The following is a 25,723-nucleotide window of genomic DNA, read 5'->3' on the forward strand; positions in this document are numbered from 1 at the left end:
GAAATTTCCAACCTCTAATCACATGGGTAGCTCCACTGGCAACTAGCCTCATCCTTAGGGGCTTTGCAAAAGTCACCTTGTTAACATAAACTCAGGTGTGGTTCAAAGGGGTTTGTTATGAATATCTAGATATATTTATAATTCTTATCACTTAGGAAATTCCAAGGGTTTTAGGAACTTTGTACCAGAAATGGGGAGGAAAACCAAATATATATTTCTTATTATAAATCTCAGTATCACAACTCTAAACCTCTGAAAAAGGAAGCATTACCAAAAATATGGCTTTAATTTAGTTCCCAGCAAATGTTTCATAGGACTTTTATTCACAGAAGAATCAGAAACAAAAGTCTGTGTAGCCCATAGCAAGTTCTTTATACTTTCCTCTCTTTGTCTCTCCTCCTCCTCACCCTCAGTTGCTCGTATTTATGTATCGTCTTCAGATCATTAGGTCTAAAGACATTTATTAACCTTCTTCATGGCAGGTAGACATTTTTCTTAGACCTGGAGCTACGAAGATGAGTAAGTCATAGGGAATAACTGAAAGTCAGAAACTGTTGATGGGTGAAATGGAGACAGATGGTTTATGTGTCATGATAAGGGCTGAGTTAGAGGTATACATAGGTACCAAGTGCTTTGGGGACACACACGGGCACTTGATCTAATGTGGAAGTTCAGTCTCTGAAAAGGTGATGCCTGAGGTGAGTCTTGGTGGGTGAGGGAGAGTTAGCGAGGGGAGGAAGAGTCTTCCTGGCAGAACAAAGAGCATAGGCAAAGCAGGCAGGAGATTGTAATGGTACGTGGGAAGAACTTCAGGTACGTTGGTATTGCTAGAGCATAACATAGGAAGTTGGAAGTGTTGGAGATGAGACCAAAGAGATACGGAAGTGCTGCATTACCGAAGGCCTCTTATGCTTTGCTAAGAGGCATGGACTTCCTTCTGTAGCTTTGGGAAACCATTTATGTGGGAGAACATGATAGTAAGAATGGTATTTCAGATTAATTATTCTAACTAAAATAGGGATAACGAGTAGGGAGAAGGAATGACACCTTCAGGAAGACCAAGTAGCTGTTAATTAAATTAGTTTAGCTAGGAGACATCAAATCCCTAAATTACTACAGTGATTTTGAAATATAAAAGTGAAGATTTTGAAATATATTTTGGAGGCAAAAATCGTAGGTAGGACCTATGGATGTGGCTGTTTAGGGAAATGGAGGAGTCTGAAAGAATGACAGGTTTCCCTATCTTAGTTCATAGAATAACCATAACAATGTTCCTGTTTTTTGTAGCTTCATCATCCTCGCCTGCTGTCGCCCCTCATGTCTTTTGTTGTTGTTGTTGAGGAAGATTAGCCCTGAGCTAACATCTGCCGCCAATCCTCCTCTTTTTCCTGAGGAGGATGGGCCCTGAGCTAATATCCGAACCCATCTTCCTTTACTTTCTATGTGGGACACCTACCACAGCATGGCTTGCCAAGCGGTGCCATGTCTGCACCTGGGATCCGAACCAGCGAACCCCAGGCCGCCTAAGCAGAACGTGTGAACTTAACCGTTGCACCACCGAGCTGGCCCCCGCCCCCCTTTTTTTTTTTGCCCCTCATGTCTTACAGTCACGAAACCATGAAAGATTTCTCGAATCCTCATCTTTGTACTTATTCCTGTATTTTCTTAACTCAGGCCCCGGTTATTTCTTGCCTGTACTTCCAAGTGTTTCCTTCATTTTGCTACCGGAGAAATCGCCCTTAAAATAAGTCTGGTCTTTCTCTGTCCCTCAGGCTCCCTCTGAGTAAAAATCTCTGAATGGTGTAAACATAAAGTATATGGTCTGGGGTCTACGGCTTTTCAGGATGTTCAGAAATGTGCTTCTTTGGCAACCATCATTTGTCTCCCAAATTGCCTTTTTGCATATGGAAGTACTCAATAATTTTTGGTCCTGGCTCATGTCTTGATTTACATTGATCATGTGCTGCTCACCTTTGTCTGACTAATACATTTTATTGTGTTTATATTTTGTTTTGTCTCTTTGCCCCACTGGACTATGAGGGCCTCGAACATAGGCAGTATGGCTTGTTCATGTCCGTGCCTTAGTGTCCTGAGTGCTCAGCATTCATTGAATGCATAAATCAGTGTTTGGGGGGAAGTGTAGCCTTTCTTAGATCATCCCCAGAGAAAAGCACTAAAGAAAAAAATATATATAGTAAAATACTCTGAACCAAAAGCCATGTGTAACATGTGTGCAACTGGACAAGTTGCAACAAACGTATCTGAAAGATATGCCTTTCACCTTATGTATTTTAGAACTGACACTGTTGGGGCAGGCTAGGAATAGGCCTGGGAATAATCTGTTGTTCTCAAAACATACTTTGACTGGTAGCTCCTGATCTGTATGAAATTATAACCAATAGCAGTCTGCTTCTTGAGTATTCTATTTGCTAATTAATTAGTTCTATTATACTGATTGATTCAAGTTCTCAAAAAGTGGTCCTGTAGCCTTATCTCTAATTCACAGTGTAAAATCTGGTTTGTTAGGCCTGTGTTTAGACAGTATGTGTTTAGACAATATGTGTTTAGACATACTGTGTTTAGACAGTATGATAAAAAGAAGCCATCTATATAAATATAAATGGAACTGATTATATGTGATACCTGTCTAGAACCAAATGAAGAAGAAAATGACATTCATGAAGAAGGCCTTATAGCTGCTTCTAGAAAAGTCCTAAAATGTCAGATTTCTAGTCAGTCACCATAATTCCGAAGTACTGTCTAGTTAGCCATTGATTTCTGTCTGCCCTTCAAACAAAAGCACATTTTATTTCTGGTTTTCCGTATATACCCTGTGACCGAGCTGTCAGGAAGAAGACCCCTGGTCTTCTTGGTCACGTTGTTCATTGTTATTACCTCATGTCTACCAGCCCAGTCAGATATCCTAAGTAGCCTATAAATTCTTCCCTATGGCTAACCTAAATATCACAGATTTAGTCCATTTGCTTCTGCTATTTTCTCTACTGGAGATGGAGAACAGGTGGCCACCAGGTGACATGCTTGGATTTTACCAGCAACTGAAAGAATTTGTAAGTTATTTCCTTCACCTTGGATTTCCCACCTAGTGCTCATCATGTGTTCATCAGCATGCCACGAGCGTTCAGATAACATGATTTCCATGGAGAGTTGAGGGATCATTTGATGAGAAATGACGGAATCCTTTTTCAACCAATGTTACTCTTTAGAGAAATATTAATGAGTGTGTGTTTGTGTGTGTCTTTATGGGATTGAATTAGGGCTTTTGAGTCTCAAGGTTTTAAATTTAACCTTTTCTTCTTGTAAATTAATTTTACTCAGATGTTCCTAGCCTGTGGCTCAAGTTGGACTTTATGATATGCAGAGAGAGCATTTGGACTATATGAAAAAACAAGTAGATAAACTCTATTCTTAGCCTTTGCATGGAAATGAACTTTCTGATTAACTTTAAGAGTATTGGCAATAATACACAAAATAGATTAAGTTGGGCTATAACTTTCCTTCTCACTTATTTGAAAAGACAACAGTGAATGACCAAAAGGCCATAAATAAGAATTAAGGTAAGGAAAAACTTAGAATCACAAATAATTGACAAACAGCCCAGCTGGCTACTCTTTTAATTTAATTAACTGAAAGAAAATTAATATATCCTTTAGTATAGAATTTAATTTCCTTTGAGAAATCACTGTCTTTGGAGTTTTATTTAAATCTATGAAAATTGCAGTGCCTAATTATTTATATTGATTGGTGTGTTAATAGTTGGGAGAAAGAATAATATTATTGTAATAATTACTTTTAAATTTTTTTTGTGACCACAGAACTAAGGTTTTAAGAATTATTTTTGCTAATTCTATTTGGTAAATTTCCTAGTAAAGAATAACCCTATTTCTTAAGTCAAGCAGTGTATCCCCTGATGGGAAAATTTATTTTAGTTTCTCTCCATTGTTCGTTTTCACAACTTGATTTTGTTTTAAGTCTCAATTGGATTAAGATCATCATTAAAAACATTTATAATCTTTTGGGTTTTTTTGGAGGAAGATTAGCCCTGAGCTAACTACTGCCAATCCTTCTCTTTTTGCTGAGTAAGACTGGCCCTGAGCTAACATTCACGCCCATCTTCCTCTACTTTATACCTGGGACACCTACCACAGCATGGCTTTTGCCAAGCTGTGCCGGCCATGTCCGCATCCGGGATCTGGACCAGCGAACCTCGGGCCGCCAAGAAGTGGAATGTGCAAACTTAACCGCTGTGCCACTGGGCCGGCCCCCATTAAAAACATTTGTTAACTATTTCTTGAGAAGTGGTGAATCTCTCCATGCCTATGAGTTAAGCCCACATTTTACTAACTGAAGTCTATTTTATTTTTCTCTAGTGTTCTTTGATAATCTAAGAAAGAATTAAGTATTATTTGAGAGTGAGGATTTTGAATTTTAGAACAATTGTATTCCAGTGAAAATAACAGAGATTTTTCAGTCATCCACGCTTCTATGCTTACATTCTGAAGAAGTGTCTAAATGTATTCTGCCAGATAGTTCTTCTGGGTATTTCAGTTTAGTGGGTTAGGAGTGACCAGCCCTCGCTTAGTTGGCATGATTATAAACATAGTCTAGACTTCAGTGAGGTGTAGGAATGGTAACTTTGGTAATTTCACAAGGGGCAAGATAGTGACTCTAGACTACACAGACTACATTTCACAAGTGTTCTCATCATGTTTACATGGTATAACAAAGAGACTTTTTGATTATAAAGCAACACCAATATGTGGCTATTTAAACTTTAGGCACAAACCACACTGAATGCTGAAAATAGCAGGGTAGAGTAAAATTTTAAAAAAGTGTATTTTTGTGAATGCAAATTGAGATTTGTTCTTAAGTTTGTGGCTTAGGTCATATGACTTGAACATAGCCAAGTGGCGGCAATGCCACCCAGCTGCCCCATTTAACTACCAAGATGACGATTTTCAATGCCAGCCGCCTTTAGTGCTTTCTCCCCTTCCTTTAAGCTTTCCATTGTTCTTACTGGTTAGTGTGAAATTTTGAGGAAGGGATTTTTTCGCTGGAGTCTAAAACCCCAGACTAAATAAGACAGAGGAGCAGCTAAGATAGTACTAACTGAAACTGTAGATATTTCTTATAATTCCCACCTTCCTAACTGTTGATATTTATCTTCTTGTATCAGGGGTTGTTTGCTAGCTCATGGGGCCACACCCCCAGCAGCCATCCCTCCGAGGTATTTCTTATGGTGGGTGTACCTAGGAAAAGCTTATTTAGAGCAATGCCAGCAAAATAACCATGTTTGCGCTTTTAAGTAATCTACTCCTTCTTATACTCTACTTGCTTCCGGAATGTTTAAGCTGAAGTCATTGAGTCCACCTCTCTTATATGACAGATAAGATGACCAGGGCCCCAGAGTAACAGCGTCCAAGGTAAACGCCGCCTAGTGATGTTTCAGTCAATGACAGACCACACGTATGATGGCGGTCTCATAATATTAGTACTATGTAGCCTAGGTGTGTAGTAGTATATACCATCTAGGTTTGTATAAGTACACTCTATGATGTTTGCACAATGACGAAATTTCCTAATAATGCGTTTCTCAGAATGTATCCCTGTCGTTAAGCAACACATGACTGTACAAGTAGTGATAAAATCCAGAGGATAGTTATGACCATTTGACCGTGTTTACAGAATTGGCCAATTGTAATTCATTCCTTCAGTGGTTACACATCAAGCCTTTTTTAATGCAGGAAGTACCTTGTTAGCTTATAGTCTAGTCCCGGATTTCTCAACCTCTGCATTTTGACATGTTGGGCTGAGTAAATCAATCAAAGTCAATGTCTCTCTTTCTGACTCTCTCTCTCCTTCTCTCTCATCTTTATCTGGGGTAGCCCTTCAATCCAGTTGTGGAAATTAGACTTTAGACAGAAATACCTGCAGTAACAACTTTTGTCCTGGACCTATTCTCACAAAAGTGCAACTCTTTCTTTAAGAGATTAACTGGGACTGGCCCTGTGGCTCAGTGGTTGGGTTTGCACACTCTGCTTTGGCAGCCCGGGGTTCGCCAGGTTTGGATCCTGACTGCAGACCTACACACTGCTTGTCAAGCCATGCCGTGGCGGTATCCCACATAGAAGAACTGGAATGCCTTACAACTGGGATATAGAGCTATGTACTGGGGCTTTGGGGCGGAAAGAAAAAAAAAAAGAGGAAGATTGGCAGCAGAAGTTAGCTCAGGGCCAATCTTCCTCATACACATACACAAAAAAGGTGAAAATGGCAAATTTGTATTTTTTATATATATATATATATATATATGTTAAAGGAAAAAAAAGAGATTAACCTAAGGTCAAAAGTCAAGGAAAGACGGGCAAAGGAAGTGAGCAGAGAGGGCGTTCTGCAGTACAAGTTCAGACCATGTTCTTCCCCTTGTGGGAGGAAAGGTTGAAGGAGGAAGAGTACCAGGTGTTTTTGGAAGGCTTCTGGAAGCTGCCCCTCAACGCTTCTGCTCATATTCATTGACTAAAACTTAGCCACATGGACACATCTCATTGCTAGGAGTTTGAGAAATTTATTCTTTATTCTTGGCAGCTGTATGTCCTGCTACAATTTACAGGTTCTATTACTGTGGAAAAGGGATAGAGTTCTGTCAAAAGGGGCTTTTGATAAAAGCAGTAGAAATAAAGAATTCCATGAGCTGATACTCAGAAGAGTGCTGTTCCTAGCTTTGGTTCACGGCTAATTCTGTGACATTGACCAAGACACTTCAGCCCTTTGTGCGGTGGGGATCATTTTCCTTTAAAATGTTGAAACTAAGCAGTTGTACTATTTAAGCTGTTGTTGAGAAAGGCCTTGTGTTTTAGTCTAGACTCCAGGCTTTTGCTGGTTGAGTGACCTATAGTTAATTTCCGTGAACCTCATTTTTCCCCTGTATGACATGGGAGTCATGATAATACATTATTTCTTTCCTATCTACGAGCATGATCTTCCTGAAAGCCCCATGATAGCTAAATATACAAAATCAGCTCAAGAGAACAAGGTTGTGAATGAGCCTGCAAATCCCTTGAAAATGTTAGATTTTCATTATCATAAAATCATAAAGATAGTATGGTCAATAAAGATAAAATCTTGTATCCGTATCTCAGGAGTGTCTATATTGGTATTGGGGCTGGTTTATACCCTTCCCAGGCCCTTAGGGCTTGCTCAGTAGATAAACCTGGCCTAGGATTGTCGCCTCTTGTCCCTGATGCATGGTCAGGGCCTGGTTCCAGCTCTGCTCCTGTCACCCTGCAGCAGTGGGAGTTGCAGCTGCTCTGGTGCACAAGGCTCAGTGGCTCATCAGCTCCTCCCATCTTGTCTGATCTCTTGATGGAATAACATGGCGGGCCTTGTCCTCTGACCTCTCCCACAGCTGCTGGAGGGGCCAGATGACAATCTGAAGTGAAGGAGAGTTTCTGTCCCATGGAGTGAATTTTGACCAGTTATGGGAGGGAACTGGCAAGTAAATCTTGCTTCCTCCTTGCTTACCCAATTAAAATGTCCTGCAGTGTGTTGGTTTTGTAAAACCGGCCTGGAGATGTGCCGTATTGTGTGAGAAACTGCTGTTTTTCCTTTAGTTTCTGTGGTGAGTTCGGTAGTAAACACTTGGGTTTTCCTTCCTTCTTTCCTGTCTCTCTTCCCTTTTTCCCTCACTCTTGCTCTCCAAGGATTGTATGCAAGCTATAGTAGACAAGCTTTGCCTCAGGCTCTTCTTTCTAGGAATTTTGGACTAAAAAAGTATTGTATTAACATAATATATAAAATTAATTTCCACTTGCTATGACTTTCACTCTAGGAGTTAAGGAAAAACCCCTCTCTGTTTCAGTCAGCTATGGCACTTCCCCTAAGCAGTCTTTGTCAGAGTCTGGCTTTTGTCTCTCTGGGTTTGTTCTTCTTTCTGTATTATCAGTGCTTTTTGAATTTTGTGACTGAGATTTTTCTTTCTTTGTCCAAGTCCTCTGTCATCCAAGAAAAATAGAGAAATTTGAATGCTGGGCATGAAGAAAAGCTTCGGGTTACCTTTACAGGCATACCTTGTTTTCCTGTCCTTTGCAGAGGTTGCAGTTTTTAAAAGTTGAAGGTTTGTGGCAACCCTACACCGATCAAGTCTTTCGGTACCATTTTTCCAATAGCATTTGCTCACTTTGTGTCTCTGTGTCACATTTTGGTAATTGTTGCAATTTTTCAAACATTTTCATTATTATATTTGTTATGGTGATCTGTGATCAGTGATCTTTGATGTTGCTGTTGTAATTTTGGGGGGCACCGTGAACCGCGCCCATATACAATGGCAAATTTAATTGATAAATGTTACATGTGTTCTAACTGATCCACCGACCAGCCGTCCCCCTGCCTCTCTTCCTCTCCTCAGACCTCTCTATTCCAAGACACAATACTGAAATTAGGCCAATTAATAACCCTCCAATGGCCTCTAAGTGTTCAAGTAAAAGGAAGAGTCGCATGTCTCTCACTTTAATCAAAAGCTAGAGATGATTAAGCTTAGTGAGGAAGGCACGTGGAAAGCTGTGATAGGCTGAAAGCTAGGCCTCTTGCACCAGTTAGCCATGTTGTGAATGCAAAGGAAAAGTTCTTGAAGGAAATCAAAAGTGCTACTCCAGTGAACACACAAATGATAAGAAAGCCAAACAGCCTTATTGCTGATATGGAGAAGGTTTTAGTGGTCCAAGCAGATCAAACCAGCCACAACATCCCCTTAAGCCAAAGCCTAATCCAGAACAAGGCCCTAACTCTCTTCAATTCTCTGAAGGCTGAGGGAGGTGAGGGAGCTGCGGAAGAGAAGTTGGAAGCTAGCAGAGGGTGGTTCATGAGGTTTAAGGAAAGAAACCGTCTTTATAACATAGAAGTGCAGGTGAGGCAGCAAGTGCTGATGTAGAAGCTGCAGCAAGTTCTCCAGAAGATCTAGCTGAGAGAATTAATGAAGGGGGCCACACTGAGCAACAGATTTCAGTGTAGATGAAAGAGCCTTATTGGAAGAAGATGCCACCGTCTAGGACATCCATAGCTAGAGAGAAGTCATTGCCTGCTTTCAAAGGACAGGCTAACTCTCTTGTTAGGGGCTAATGTGGCTGGTGACTTTAAGTTGAAGCCAATGCTCACTTGTTTTTAGTGCTGTTGAGTCAATTTTGACTCCTAGCGATGCTGTGTGTACAGCAGAGGGGAAGCCTGCCCAGTCTTTTGTGCACCATCTTCTCACTTTCTGGCACTATAACAGGCAATGCTCACTGAAACCTGTCCACCATGGGTGACTCTGCTGGTATTTGAAATACCAGTGGCACAGCTTTGTCAGCATCACAGCAACACACAGCCCACCAGCGTATGACAACCTACAGATGGGTGGTGTGGTTCCTTGAGTGGGAAACGAACCTGGGCCATGACGATGAGAGCACTGAATGTTAACCACTAGACCATCAGAGCACCGTTTTGAAAATCCTAGGACCCTTAAGAATTATGCTAAGTCTACTCTGCCTGTGCTCTATAAATGGAACAACAACGCCTGGATGACAGCACATCTGTTTACAACATAGTTTGCTAAATATTTTAAGCCCACTATTGAGACCTACTGCTCAGAAACAAAGATCCCTTTCAAAATATGACTGCTCATTGACAATGCACCTGGTTACCCAAGATCTCTGATGGAAATGTACAATGAGATTAATGTTGTTTTCATGCCTGCTAATACAACATCCATTCTGCAGCCCATTGATCAAGGCGTAATTTTGACTTTCAAGTCTTACTATTTAAGAAATACATTTTCTAAGGTTATAGCTGCCATGAATAGTGATTCCTCTGATGGATCTGGGCAAAGTAAATTGAAAACCTGAAAAGGATTCATCAGTCTAGGTGCCATTAAGAACATTTGTGAATCATGGGAAGAGGTCAAAATATCAACATTAATAGGAGTTTGGAAGAAGTTGATTCCAACTCTCATGGATAACTTTGAGGAATTCAAGACTTCAGTGGAAAAAGTAACAGCAAATATGGTGGAAATAGTAAGAGAACTAGAATTAGAAGTGGAGCATGAAGATGTGCTGAATTGCTGCAATCTCATGATAAAATTTTAATGGATGAGGATTTGTTTCTTGTGGATGAGTAAAGAAAGTAGTGTTTTGAGATGGAATCTCCTCCTGGTGTAGGTGCTGTGAAGATTGTTAAAAACAACGAAGGATTTAGAATATTACGTAAACTTAGTTGACAAAGTAGCGACAGAAGATCAATTCCAATTTTGAAAGCAGTTCTATGGGTAAAATGCTATCAAACAGCATTGCATGCTACAGAGAAATCATTTGTGAAAGGAAGAATCAATTGTTGTGGCAAGTTTCATTATCTTGTTTTAAGAAATTGCCATCAGCTTGATCAGTCAGCAGCCATCAACATTGAAGAAAGACCCTCCACTGGCAAAAAGATTATGACTCACTGGAGGCTTCGATGAGGGTTAGCATTTTTTAGCAATAAAGTATTTTTAAATTAAGGTATGTACGTTGTTTATTTAGACATAATGCTATCACACACTTAATGGGCTGTAGTGTGGTGTAAACATAACTTTTATATACATTGGAAAACCAAAAAATTTGTGTGACTCGTTTTACTGCAGTATTTGCTTTATTGCAGTGGTCTGAAACTGAACCCACAAGATCTCCAAGATATGTCTGTAACTCGGAAATCCCTAAATTCACCCAGGGTAATTTTCCCAACATCCTGCCTGGTATGCAGAGTTGTGTAACCTTAGTTTTATCCATGATGTCACGCCAGAGCCCATAAGATTATAGCCACTCCAGACACTGTCCACCCTCCTGATTCCAATCTTCCTTGTCTTCTGACAGTCCAAGAGAGGATTGACAATTGAAAACCATCAAAAACTTTCAACAACATTCTCTGTCTCTCCCAAGGTCTAAAGTAGCTTTATAAGTACCTCCTCTGCTTCTTACTTTTCCTGTCTTTCATTGCCTTTCTTCCCTTTGTCCCCATTTCATCCATTTGTTTCCTTTACTGTTTTTTCAATGCTATAAATTATCCTCTAAGCACTGCTTTTGCTACATTCCACAAATTTCAATAAATTTGTTTTTATATTATAGATTTATTTTTTATACATTATATAGAAAATATATATAGATTATAAATTTATTTTTATTTATTTTAAAATATTTTTAAATCTCTCTTGAGATTTCTTCCTTGACCCATGTGTCATTTAGAAGTGTGTTGTTTAATCTCTACGTGATTTTTTTTCCAACTGTCTTGTGTCATTGATTTCTAGTTTAATTCCAGTGAGGTCTGAGAACAGGCATTGTATGATTTCTATTCTTTTAAATTTGCTAAAGTGTGTTTTATGGCACAGAATGTAGTCTATCTTGGTGAATGTTCCATGTGACCTTGAGAAGAGTGTGTAGTCTGTTGTTGAGTGAAGTAGTCTGTAGATGTCCCTTATATCCAGTTGATTGATGGTGCTGTTGAGTTCCTGTGGTCTCACTGATTTCTGCCTGCTGGATCTATTTTGAATAGATGAGTGTTGAAGTCTCCAACTATGATGGTGGATTCATCTATTTCTCCTTGCAATTCTATTAGTTTTTGCCTCACATATTTTGATGCTATGTTGTTAGACATATACACATTAAGGATTGTTATGTCTTGAAGAAGTGACCTCTTTATAATTGTGTAATGCCCCTCTTATCTCTGATACTTTTCTTTGCTTTAAAGTCTGCTTTGTCTCAAATTAATATTGCTACTCCTGCTCCCTTTTGATTAGTGTTAGCAGGGTATATCTTTTGCTGTCCTTTTTCTTTTAATGTATATGTATCTTTAAGTGTAAAATTGATTTCTTATAGACAACATATAGTTGCATCTTGTTTTTTTGATCTAATCTGGCAGTCTCTGTATTTTAATCATTATATTTAGACTGTTGATACTCAAAATGTTTTTTGAAATGCTTGGATTAATGTCTACCACATTTGTTATTGTTTTTTCTATTTGTTGCCCGTATTCATTGTTCCTGTTTCTGTCTTCCACTCTTTTTCTGTCTTTCGTGGTTTTAATTGTGTATTTTCTATGATTCCATTTTCTCTCCTAAGCATATCAATTATATTTTTTAAAAACTTTTTTTGGTAGTTACCCTAGAGTTTGCAATATACACTTACAACTCATCCAAATCCACTTTCAAGTAATGCTATACTGCTTCACAGGTAGTGCAAACACCTTATTTATCATAACAAAATACTCCTAATTCCTCCCATCCCATATACCATTGCTGTCTTTCATTTCACTTATACGTAAGCATACATATGTACATAAGCATACAGAATCAAAAATATTGTTGCTATTATTTTAAACAAACTTTTATCTGTTAGAATGAGAATCCATTAAGAATGAGGAAAATGTCTTTATTTTACCTTCACTTATTCCTTTTTTGATGTTCTCTCTTTATGTAGATCTGCGTTTCTGACTATGTCATTTTCCTTCTCCCTGAAGAACTTCTTTTAACATTTCTTACAAGACAGATCTACTGACAACCAATTCCCTCAATTTTTGTTTGTCTGAGAAAGGCTTTGTTTTACTTTGACTTTTGAAGGATAATTTCTTAGGGTATAGAAATCTAGATTATTGGGATTTTTCCCTTACACTTTAAATATTTCATTCCACTCTTTTTGCTTGCATAGCTTCTAAGGAGAAGTTGGCTTAAATTTTTAGCTTTGCTTCTATAGAAGTAAGGTGTTTTTTTCCTCTGGTTACTTTCGGGATTTTTTGTTCTTTATCTTTGATTTTCTGCAGTTTGAATATGATATGTCTAGGTGTCATTTTTTTGACACTTAATCTGCTTGATTCTGAACTTTCTGGATCTGTGGTTTGGTGTCTGACATTAATTTGGGGAAATTATCAATCATTATTGCTTCAGAAATTTGTTATTTCTTCTCTTCCTTTCTGTTTCTTCTCCTCCTGGTATTTCCATCATGTGTATATTACACCTTTTGTAGTTGTCCCACAATTCTTGGATACTATGTTCTCTTTTTCAGTCTTTGCTTTTCAGTTTTAGACGTTTCTATTGATAAGTATTCAAGCTCAGAGATTCTTTCCTCAGCCATGTCGAGGTTACTAATGAGCCCATGAAGACGTTCTTCATTACTTTGACAGTGTTTTTGATCTCAAGCGTTTCTTTTTGATTCTTTCTTAGAATTTCCATCTTTCTGCTTACATTATCCATCTGTTCTTGCATATTGTCTACTTTTTCCTTTGGATTCCATATCATATTAATTATAATTAAAAAAAATCTGGTCTGATAATTCCAATCTTCCATTCATTTCTGACTGCTTGTTTTACCTCTTTAAACCCTATTTTGGGGCCAACCTGGTGGCACAGTGGTTACGTTCGCACGTTCCACCTCAGCGGGCTGGGGTTCGCTGGTTTGGATCCCGGGTGCGGACATGGCACCGCTTAGCAAGCCATGCTGTGGCGGGTGTCCCACATATAAAGTGGAGGAAGATGGGCACGGATGTTAGCTCAGGGCCAGGCTTCCTCAGCAAAAAGAGGAGAATTGGCAGCAGATGTTAGCTCAGGGCTAATTTTCCTCAAAAAAAAAAATAAGTAAATTAATTAACTTTAAAAAACCACAAAAAACCCTATTTTGCCTTTTAGTTATAGCTTGTAACTTTTTCTTGATAGCCGGGCATCATGTCCTTGGTAAAATGAATTGCTGTCAGTAGTACAGTTGGCCCTTCATATCTAAGGGTTTCGCATCTATGGGTTCAACCAACCACAGACTGAAAGGCCTACATTGATTGCATCTGAACATTTACAGACTTTTTTCCTTGTCATTATTTCCTAAACAATACAACAACTACAGTAATGTATCACTTAATAATGGGCATATGTTCTGAGAAATGTATTGTTAGTAAATTTTGTTGTTGTGCAAACCTTGTAGAATGTACTTACACGAACCTGGACGGTATAGCCTACTACACACCTAGGCTATGTGATATTAATCTTATGGAACCTTGTATATGTGGTGTGTTGACCAAAACATCATTATGTGCTGCCTGACTGTGTTTACATAGCATTTACACCATATTAGGTATTATAAGTAATCTAGAGATGATATAAAGTATATAGGAGGATGTAAATATGTTATATGCAAATACTACACCATTTTATATATGGGACTTGAGCATCTGCAGATTTTGGTATTCGTTGGGGGTCCTGGAACCAATGCCCCACAGATACTGAGGGACAACTGTAATATGGTGGTGACATGTCAGGGAGGGAAAGTATTTTATAGTCCTGTGATTAGATCTGTCTTTTGGTGAGCCTGTGCCCTTGGACTGTGACCTTCATGAATGCTTCTGTCTCTCCCCTATCCCCCCATTATGCAGGACAGGATAGCTAGAGGGGGCTGGAGTTGGATATTTCCCTTCCTCCAGGTCTCTTAGGCTCTGATAAAACCCTAATAGGGAGGCACTGGTAGAATGGTTTCTCCTCAAAATGGTTACTTTTCTCCCTAGCCCCTGGGGAAGCAGGAGGGTATTTTTCTCTACCTTCATTGTGAGAACCTAGTGGAGCTCCTGGAGGTAAAACAAACAAGACTGTGGGGGGCCCTGTTTACCCCGGCCCCCCTGGAGTTTCTCCCTTTCTGACTGTGTGTACTGAGCCTCTGGCAGTTCTCCAATTACAGTTCAGGTTTTCCTATCCAGTGAGTTTCCCAAGATTTGTGCTCTGTTAAAATTATGATTCTCTCTATCTGCCTGGCTGACTCTGATGTTTGGAGCAGTGGTTTGCCCTGTGACCTCATTACTCTGATGGATGTAAGAAGACTTGTTAATTTTTCAGGTTGTTCAGGTTTTACTTTTTGTTAGGACAGAGCAGTGACTAAGCTCTGTTCATGCTGGACCAGAGACCAGAAGTCCCCTCTACTCTCTTTATCTCCCTTGCCCCCAACTCCCCACCCTTTTTTTAAGGGGAGGTGAGTTAAAATGAAGTGCTGCAGTCTTAATTTTCATGCTGCATTTTATTGTGCAAATAGCATGGGCTTTGGAATTAGACCATTGATTTTGGTTATCTACTGTATTCACTATAAACTGTCCGATCTTATTCAGATTACTTTTTGTCTCTGATAATGTCTTCATGTTTGTGAAATGAGGATGATAGTTCTTACCTTCTAGGGTCTGTGTGTGGAGATCTGTTATACGAACTACTTTGTAGCCACTTGAGAAAGGTGATTTTCTTCTTTCAGTTTTCCCCTCAGCCTTGCTCAGCCAGAGCAGCAGTACCAGTCACAAAAGGGGCATTTAATACAGGCTCAGATTAATGAATGAATTCATGAAAAACTAATTTGTGAGCCTGTTGTCAGCATACCCCTAGAAAACTTTCTCTTCCCTCCTAGAAAACTTTCTCTTCCTTCAATTCTAATTTCTATTCCCTTCCTAGTACCCTTCCAACATTTGTATTTCTTTCTCTCTATAGATCTCATCTAAGTTATTTCTTCTTTTCCTCTCCCATTTTTGGAATGAATTTAATTTTTACTGAAGACGAGCACAGTTTGTAAAAATGCAGTAATATACGAGGCTTTATAAACTCTGTCTCTCTGTTCCAAAGTTCTGCTCCCCAAAGGCAGCCACGTGTAATTCTTTAAGCTATTGTTTCACTTTGATTTCCATTTTCCTAAATAGAATACTCACTCTTGTATTTCTTTCTTTCTTCAACTTTAGGCTTTGTTATGTTGACTTGCTTATTATGGATCATGAGTATGTAGCACTTGTACAGCCCACAACCATTACTCCTCCATATGTATTTCCCCTCCTGCCATCCTCCAAATATATAAAGTCACATTTTAAAAAACCAGTGGTCAAGCTTTACGTAATAATGTAGTTATTGTTTGTAGATAAGCCATACTAGTTTCTATGATTACATTTCCTTTCTTGCATGTTTGTTTTTCCTAGAGTTAATAATTGCTTTACTTTTAAAATTTACGTAAAATTCTCTATTCCCAAATGCATAGATGTAATTACAAAACATATCTTAATATGTTCAAATGCATCAGATATCTTCTCCATTTTATTTTTTTACAGACATTCCTCTTAGAACTCTCATCATAAGTAGTTGCTTTAAAGTTCATAGGCTTATTAGTCTGTCTGTTTTCATGGAAGTTCATATTACCATTATTTGGGGAATTCCCTTTGCCTCTTTGAACTGTTGTTTTCCTCAGTCTCATGTCTTTTTTGGTTTATTTCTTCATTTTAGTGGAGCACATCCCTCAGTATCTTCCTGAGAAACCATACATAAATGGTAAAATTTTTGAGACCCTGTATGTTTGCAAATGTTTTTATTCTGCCTTTATTCTACATTGACAGTTTGACTGGATATAGAAATCTAGGTTGGGGGGTTGCCCCTGGCTGAGTAGTTAAGTTTGTGTGCTCCACTTTGGCAGCCCAGGGTTCGCTGGTTTGGATCCTGGATGCAGACCTGCATACTGCTTACCAAGCTTTGCTGTAGTGGCTTCTCACATAGAGGAACTGGAATGATTACATCTAGGATATACAACTATGAACTGGGGCTTTGGGGAGAAAAAAAAGAAGAAGATTGGCAACAGATGTTAGCTCAGGGCCAATCTTCCTCACTGAAAAGCAAAAAAAAAAAAAAAACCCACAATCTAGATTGAGATTAATTATTCCTCAGAATTTTGAAGCCACTGCACTTTTGTTTTATAACTTCCTGTGATATTGTGGATCCATTATTGTTTTGATTTCTGATGATTTTTATTTGACCGTATTTTTAGGTTTTTATTTTTTTTTTATTTATTTTAGGTTTTGTAATATTTTATAATGATATATTGTCTGGATATTTTCTCATTTATTATGATTTGTACATATTGTACCTTTTTTTTTTGAGGGAATTTAGCCCTGAGCTAACATCTCCCACCATTCCTCCTCTTTTTGCTGAGAAAGATTGACTCTGAGCTAATGTCCATGCCCATCTTCGTCTGTTTTATATGTGGGATGCTTGCCACAAAGTGCCTTGATGAGCAGTGCATAGGTCTGCACCCCGGATCCAAGCCGGCAAACCCTAAGCCACTGAAGCAGAGCATGCGCATTTAACCACTACACCACTGGGCCAGCCCCCATATTGTACCATTTTAACATGGAAACCTTTTTTTTTATCAGTTCAGGAAATTTTCATGTATTATTTTTTAGATAATTCCCTCTCTATATTTTCTGTCTTTTAGTAGTTCTATTAGTTAGATGTTGGCCTTCATGATTGATCTTGTAATTTTCTTATCTTTTTTCATCTGTTTTCTTTTTTAGTTCACAGCCCTGTCTTATTTCATTCATTTACTCATACCTCATGTGCATTTTCCTCCTTACATAGCAACCATTCTTATGAGTTTAAGGTTTAATTCTTATGAGTATGGTTTTGTTTTATGTTCCTGTAAATTAGTATCATTTTGTATGCTTTCTAATTTACATAAATGATTTTATTATTTGTCTATTTTGTGTTCTTTACTCAGAATTGTTTTAAGATCCATCCACATGTAATATTTCCTTCTAGCTTCTGCATAGCACTCCACAGTATGCATCTCATTCATTTTATGTCTACTAGTGAATACCCTGGCTATCTTCCTGTTCCCACAGATGCATATCCTCATTCTGTTTCCTTATGGACTTTTCTGTGAGATCTTGTTGGGATGTACACCCAGAAGCTGGTTCTTAGCCCACACATATATGCCACTTATAGTGCAACATTTCTCTTTAGAAAGGCTTCATCCCTCTACAATGCCACCAGTTGTGTATAAGTGTTCCTGTATCTCCATATGCACTCAACATATAGTGTTGTTCAACTTTCTAACTCTTGACAATATCTGATAGATATAATGTGATATCTCAACATTTTAATTTGCTCTTCTCTTGTTATTAAATGAGTTTGAAAAACTCTTCCTATGCTTATTACCCTCTTCTGTGTCTTATTCCTTCATATCCTTCACATATATTTATCTGTTTGTTTTTCTGTTGGTGTAGTTTGTAGGAGTTTCTCATAAAGGCAAATATGAAACCTTTGGTTCTTAGGAATCTGATCACCTGGTGGTGGTAGTGGTGAGGTAATTGGGAATGGGGGAGAGGTGGTGAATTATACTCTTGGCTACCCAGGAAGGAGCCCTTTTGGAATGTCTGTGTTTCGGCAGATTGAGGAGGAGGGGAAAGGTGGGGAAAGGGTTGGGGAGATTGGGAATGGTTGAGTGCAGTCACCCACAGAAGGAATGTTGCTGTATAAGCTATACTCAGATCCTCAACAACTTGAGTTCCTGGATACCAGGACTCTCTTGGGCCTCAGGAAACTCCTACTCGGCAGCGTGTGGTTGGAATATCTTAGCATCTGACTATTTTGAGACCCACATGGTGATGTCACCCTGGGTAGCCATTCTAAACAGTGAGTAAATCCCACCTTCAGAAGAGGAAGACATCTGGCTGAGTTTGGTAGTCAGGGCTATATCTCATTCTCTCACTGTCTAACACAGTGCCAGTTTATCAGAATTCTACATGTTTTTGAAATAGAAATTTAGCTATTGATATTTATTATTACACTTCAGATTCCTATCTCTACTACTATGCATTTACCTGAAGAATTTTTCAAAATATGCAGATAGTACTTATTTAGCTAATGGTTCTACTAACACGATGACATAAATAGTTGAATGGGAAATTTTGCAATATCCTGTGTAGCGATTACAACATTGAGATTGTCTTAAAACCTGATGCATAAATCTTAAATACGTGCTTCATTTCTTTAAAGAAATATAGAAAATATTTTTTCTGTTCGTTTATTTTTTAAAAAATTTGTAGCATGGTAACATTAAAATAAAGGTTGCTAAAATAATTGTTTAAACAAAACTTTGCAGTAGTCTTTTATAGAAAAGAATCAGGCAACATTTTGAGATTTCTATTTATGATTTTCTAGATATCGTGGTAGAGTCTATTCATCTTTGATAGCCTCTTGTGGTCAGTGGAAGGCATTGGTTTGGGCTTGTTTTTAACAATTGTGTCCAATTTTATATTTTTTATCTATCTAAAATATTTTTTATCTACATAACAGACCTACAGTTTTGTTTTGTTTTGTTTTATTGAAGTTGTAATAGTTTGTAACATTGTGAAATTTCACTTGTGCATTATTTTTTGCCAGTCACCATATAAATGCACCCCTTCACCCCATATACCCACCTTCTAACCCCCTTCCCTCTGGTAACCACTAAATCTCTGTTTGTCTCTGTGTTTGTTTATCTTTCATACATGAGTGAAATCATCCAGTGTTTGTCCTTCTCTGTCTGGCTTATTTTGCTTAACATAATCCCCTCAAGGTCCATCCATGTTGCGAATGGGACAACTTTGTCTTTTTTTTTTAATGGCTGAGTGGTATTCCATTGTGTGTATATATATATATATATATATACACACACGAGATCTTCTTTACCCATTCATCAGTTGATGGGCACTTGGGTTACTCCCACATCTTGGCTGTTGTGAATAATGCTGTAGTGAACACAGGAGTGCATAAATCTCTCTGAATTGTTGATTCAAGGTCTTTGGATAAAACCCAGTAGTGGGATAGCTGGCTCATATGATATTTCTATTTTTAACTTTTTGAGAAATCTCCATACTGTTTTCCATAGTGGCTGCACCAGTTTGTATTCCTACCAGCAGTGTATGAAAGTTCCCTTTTCTCTACATCCTCTCCAACATTTGTTATTTTTTGTCTTGGTGTTTATAGCAATTCTAACAGGTGTAAGGTGATAGCTTAGTGTAGTTTTGATTTGCATTTCCCTCATGATTAGTAATGTTAAACATCTTTTCATGTGCCTATTGGCCATCTGGTTATCTTCTTTGGAAAAATGTCTGTTCAGATCTTCTGCCCATTTTTTGATCAGGTTGTTTTTGTTGTTGTTGTTTAGTTATATGAGTTCTTTCTGTATTATGGAGATTAACCCCTTGTTGGATATATGATTTGCAAATATTTTCTCCCAGTTGATGGGTTGTCTTTTAATTTTGATCCTGGTTTCCTTTGCCTTGCAGAAGCTCTTTAGTCCCACTTGTTTATTTTTTTCTTTTGTTTCCCTTGTCCATAGTAGACATGGTATTTGAAAAGATCCTTCTAAGACTGATATCAAAGAGTGTACTGCCTATATTTTCCTCTAGGAGTTTTATGGCATCAGGTCTTACCTTCATGTCTTTGATCCCTTTTGAGCTAATTTTTTTGTATGGTAAAAGATAATGTAGACGTACAGTTTTTATAAATATTTGACAATTTTCGTCAGGTAGAACAACTTTAAAAGCAAAATTGACACTTGAAGCTTTTGCTGTAGTGATTTCCTCCCACCCCTCACTTCAGTTTGTAAAATAAAGCTGTGGCATGACCACATTTGCTAATTTTAGAAGTTAAGTGATACTATCATTGTGCTCAGAGTAAATGCACTGTAGTTTGGAAAACAAATTGATTGCAGACCCAGAATTTATCTTATACTTTCGCCAGCTATAATTGGGTCCAGGGACTAATTTGCCATATTTGATGATCTGTTTTAAAATATTTTGTTATTTATATATATATGTATATATATACGCACACACAGACAGACACATATCACACATATATACATATATATATGTGGCTTCATTTTAAATGACTACCTAGTTAAATACACTTACTATGGATTTACAGAAAACATACCATTATAATGTAGTCTCGTTTTTTTTGAATCATGCCATGACAATAATAAGACAGTGATCATGCACAGCATTTAGCAAAGATTCGTGGTTGTTTTTCCCTTCCCTCTGCAGCACTGGTTTCAGAGAAATTCTTAGCTTGATTTCCACAACAAGTACCATGAGATAAGAGGTAGCTGTACGGTGTTAAGTTACTCTGTCCAAATAGGACTTGGCTGACCTGAGCAGTAACCCATGGCTTTTTGGGGAGATGTGAGTTGCAAGGAGAAGTGCTCTTTGTTTTCCAGAACATGCTTCCCGAGATTACACTTGTCCTTCATGTAGCCTCCTCTTTTAACTCAGCTCTTTAATTTTATGCTAGAACTGAGTATGTTTTTGTTGTCTACATCATTGGAGCCTTTGAGTATATCTTTTTTGCTGGCCTGATGGTGTGAAGGGCCAGAGTTTGAATAAGAGTCCAGGAAGTGCTTCTGGGAATGATTTTTGTGTTGCCAGGAATGCTGATGTGTTGGCATTGAATTAACATTTCCCAAAATGCCGTCAAACACTGACTGAAAACAAAGAGACAAGTGTAGTCACCACAGCTGTGTTCTCTTCTCCTTCAACTAGTTTCTTCTTTAATGCGCAGTGAGAAATTTTCAGCCCCCTATCGAAAGATGAAAGTGAGTCAGTTTTGTGTACTATACTGTAGTGCATCTGGTTGCCCCCAACATTCATGTATCATTGAGTTTGAGTTAAGGCCATTTGTGCAGAATTGTCCCTTTTACAATGGATATTGGTTTTTTTGAACAAAAGGAATGTCTGTGAGGGACTATGATACCCAGTGTTATTATGAGAAGATGAATTTCACTGGTTGATTAAATGTTTATTAAGCACCCTCTCAAGTATTGTTTTAAAGAGGATAGGGTTTATATATAAATGTCTCTGCCACAATGTAGACCATGAACACCATGAGAAACCCAAAGCTGTAGGACATTCAAAAGGGAGAGAGAGTTGCTGGAGGAGACTTGTGGATGAGGTCTATTTGAGCTGGTTGCTAAAAGCAGATAAAATTTGAATATGTGGAAATTGGAAGAAATGAACATTTGTGTTGGAGGAGAGATGGATTGAATGGAAAAAAGAAAGGAGCAAGAACAGGAGCTACCAAGGGGCTAGTGAGAGAGACTTTTGGAAAGTAGATTGGGCAGGTCAGTTGTGGGCAGGAAATGCCAGATTAAAGAGTAATATCCACTGATGAAAAGATGAAATATTCACCTAGGTATCTGTTCCAACAGTGGAGAGGACCAGCTCCTCCATCCTGAACCTTGGGCTTCTCTGCTTCCTTTTGGGTCTACTGCTCCACATTTTGTTATGTGAGTTCCTCAATGGACCCTTTTTGGATGGGAATTGTATTCTTTATTTTCCAATTGTGTTTCTCCTAGTAGGACCACATTTTCTCCTTAGATTAAAAAAATCCTTTTAGGATTTTGACTTTTCCCCCCCTCATTTACAGGTTTGTTACTTTTATTAAGTATAAACATAACGATACTTCTTAAATTGTCTAAAAGTGACTTGAACTCTTAAAGCAGAACCCTACTTGCTCTTCCCATTCAGGACAGTTTTACCAGTTAACTTTCTAAAGTTCCATATATGGAACTGGATCCTGAGGGGTTCCTGGAAGTATAATTGAGGAGAGAAAAAGTTCAGAGTCACAGTAGATCAAAATAGAATTACCTGGATAGATTAACCTGGATCTGACAACTTCAGAATAATGGAAAAGACAGACCAGGGGCCTTCCTGTCTCCTCCCTGATTCCTCTTCTTCTCCCTTTCTCCTGCACTCCCCTCCCCTCATCCATCCTTCCATCCATCCATCCATCCATCCATCATCCATTATTTTTCAGTAACCTCTTTCAAAGTGCTTCTGCAAATAATGAAGCAAAGCATTATGGATAGTAATCATAGCTTTTAAAAAATAACAATGCCTGAATCTCTGGATGGGCGAAATAGGCATCTGCATTTTGAATAGGCTTAAAAATACTTGATTCTGATTCAAATGGTCCAGAGATTTCAGTTCCAGAAACACTGAAATAAAAGCAAGGAATAGTATTTCTTTGGCCAATGAAATTTATGAGTGTGGTTACCTAGTGTTTATTTCATATGGACTCATAAATGAAAAAATGTACCTGGTGGATAACATTTATAGTTGGAGAAGATTATATGCCCAGGCAAGTCCTATTTCCTTTAGGATTATATTCCGTTTGCTTTTCTACAGAAGCATTCCATAGGGTAAAAGGTAAAATTACCCCCCTCCCCTCATAAAATGCCAGCCTCTTTACAGCTACTCCCACAAAAAACACATCATTTTAAGGGCAAGCAAAGGCCAGCTATTAGAGTTTTGTTCCGAGTGTATAATACAGATGTTGCTAATCCTTTTGATTTGACTTTGAATTGTCTTATTTCATTATTTCAAGCTACCAGCATTTAAAAGTCTACTTTCCTCCCCGTCAAGAATGAGTTGTTTGAAATATCTGTTTGTGGCTGGGAAATATGATTCCTTGCAAGGAGTCTGTGCAAGTGGCTCTCTAAACTGGTTATGTGTTAACTTCTCTGAATCACCAAAAAGCCTAGAGAAGACATTTTTTTCTTGGTCCTCACCCAGACATCTCTTCTTGAGAATCAACTGTGAAGTGCTCAAAGAGATTCAACTGGAAGCAGCCTGGCCCCCTCCATACCGTAGTTTCATAAACTTCTTTGAGAGCAGAATACAGATTCAAATGGCTTTTGTTGCTCGTCCTTCTTCCTATTCTCCTTCATTAAGTTTTGCACATAGTTGAAGGTCACTAAATCTTTACTAAACGCCTGTGTTGGATGTTTGATGAGGATGGTGAAAATCAAGGTTGTCTTGATCCTTTCATTTGAATGTTTTGTTGTTTTTATTATCCCCTAGGATGGAAAGAAGAAGTTTGACAAGGAGAGTGAAAAATACTATTCTATTCTTGACAAACATTTAAATTTGTCTGCAAAGAAAAAGGAGTCTCATTTGCAAGAGGTAAGCTTTTCCAATCAAATGTGGAAGGGCGTTAGCATTAAGTCATGTGAAGTTCAAATTTCCAAAAGCACAAGTATCTCAGAGTCTGCTACTGCTTAATAAAATGGTGATAAGAATAGTTAATTAAGCACTCACTATGGACGGGCACTGTGCTGAGCTTTTTACACGCCTTTGGACATTTAATCTTAACAATTTCAAGTGAGAGATTACTATTTCCTTCAACAGTGAGAAAGCATGCAACAGACTTTTTCTTTTCTGCTTAGCAGGTTTATTTTAAATGGCAGGACCTACCAAATTCATGTTATAGCTTTTATATTAAGTTAAAAATATGTTTTTAAGGTGTTGCTTTAGCATTAGGGGCAAAAAAAGATAAACAATTACATGTTTTAAAATCTCAATTATTTTACATCAATTTTCTTAAACACCAAATCAACAGAAATATTTACTAACATGTATATGTATATGTAGTCCATTTCTTCCCTTTTCCTGAAACATCTGTTCTTCTCACTAATAGTGTTTTAACTATAATTAGTAAAATCAAAGTCTTTTTACTGAGGAATAACGCAGTTCCAGGTCCAATGATGGGATATGTTAAAAAAAATTGAACCGTCTTGCCATTATCACCAGGGCAGCAATAAAATCTTGAAACACCTCCCACACTCCTCAGCATACGGTGGGGTGTCTCAGAGCTGTGAGTTGGGAGTTGAGCTGGTTCAGCTGCGGCTCTCCACACCTTCACTGGGAACCTTGTCCCGCGCTGAGGCTCCTTTAGTTTCTTCTTCCTCCTCCCTCTGTTAATTGCAGGTATCGCAGTGCAGAACCTCTTTCAAATGCCTCAGTCTGTTCCTTCCCCAGCAAAGCCACCTCCTTTCCTGAACTGCTTTTCAAACTCAGCCTGGCCCTCTGCTCTCCATATTCCTTTGCTCTTGATGACTTAGAGTTTGACTACGGTTCCACTGCATCAAAAAGGCACCAGAGGGTTGTTTTTACCTGATTCTTTTTTTCTATACTCTCATGTTCTTATTGAGGGAATTGAATTTGTTCATGTAAAAATGTTTACTATTGGGAAGGTTTGTTATTTAAACATGAGTGCATTATAACCTATGTCTTAACACCTGCTATCAAAAGAAGATAATTCAATGTATGGAAAGGCCTATGGAAGGGTGAAATGGAAAGGTGGCTAAGGTGAAATGGAGAAAAATCTGCCATTTAAGGAAGATTATATTTTTAGTTTTCATGGGCAGATTTAATCTTATGAAGTACTGTGTTGTAATTTTTATATTATGTTCACACGTTCCAAACTTCTTAAATCCTCACATTTCTCTTTTTTTCTTTGAGGAAGATTAGCCCTGAGCTAACTACTGCCAGTCCTCCTCTTTTTGCTGAGGAAGACTGGCCCTGAGCTAACATCCATGCCCATCTTCCTCTACTTTATACGTGGGACACCTACCACAGCATGGCATGCTGAGCGGTGCCATGTCCACACCTGGGATCCGAACCGGCTAACCCCAGGCCGCTGAGATGTGGAACATGTGAACTTAACCGCTGCACCACTGGGCCAGCCCCTCACATTTCTCTTTAAACGCTGCACTTGAATAAACCTGAGAGAGAATGCAGTGTGTAGATGTAGTCAGGTGGAGAAAGGTCCCATAGTTAATCACCAGTCTACTGTCATCCGCTGTGCCAGGGGCCATGGCCAGCTGTCATTTTAAAAATTACCTCAAAATCCAGTGTGCTTTTTAGAGTCTCTGAAGGGTTATAGGTTCCTCCGGTTCTTGGCGAATATGAGAGGCCATGCTTAGACAAGACAGTGGTTAAACTATCAAGCAAATGCTAGCTTTATCCTAATTTTACAGCCCTCGGGAGGATATGCCTCAGTTTTCCCTGACAACCTGGCTCAATATTTCGTACCCTGCTTGTTAGTGACCCTCGGCCCT

General features: G+C 38.4%; 1 protein-coding gene across 1 annotated transcript in view; it reads left to right on the plus strand.

Moving 5' to 3' along the window:
* Nucleotides 1–25,723, plus strand: part of ARHGAP42 (Rho GTPase activating protein 42) — a 263,289-nt gene that overhangs the window by 169,039 nt on the left and 68,527 nt on the right. The window contains exon 5 of the mRNA XM_070623015.1: nucleotides 23,685–23,786. Within this exon, the coding sequence (XP_070479116.1) occupies nucleotides 23,685–23,786 (102 nt within the window). The remainder of the gene's footprint in view (nucleotides 1–23,684; nucleotides 23,787–25,723) is intronic.

The sequence above is a fragment of the Equus przewalskii genome, chromosome 6, assembly GCF_037783145.1.
Source record: "Equus przewalskii isolate Varuska chromosome 6, EquPr2, whole genome shotgun sequence".
Lineage (NCBI taxonomy): Eukaryota > Metazoa > Chordata > Mammalia > Perissodactyla > Equidae > Equus > Equus przewalskii.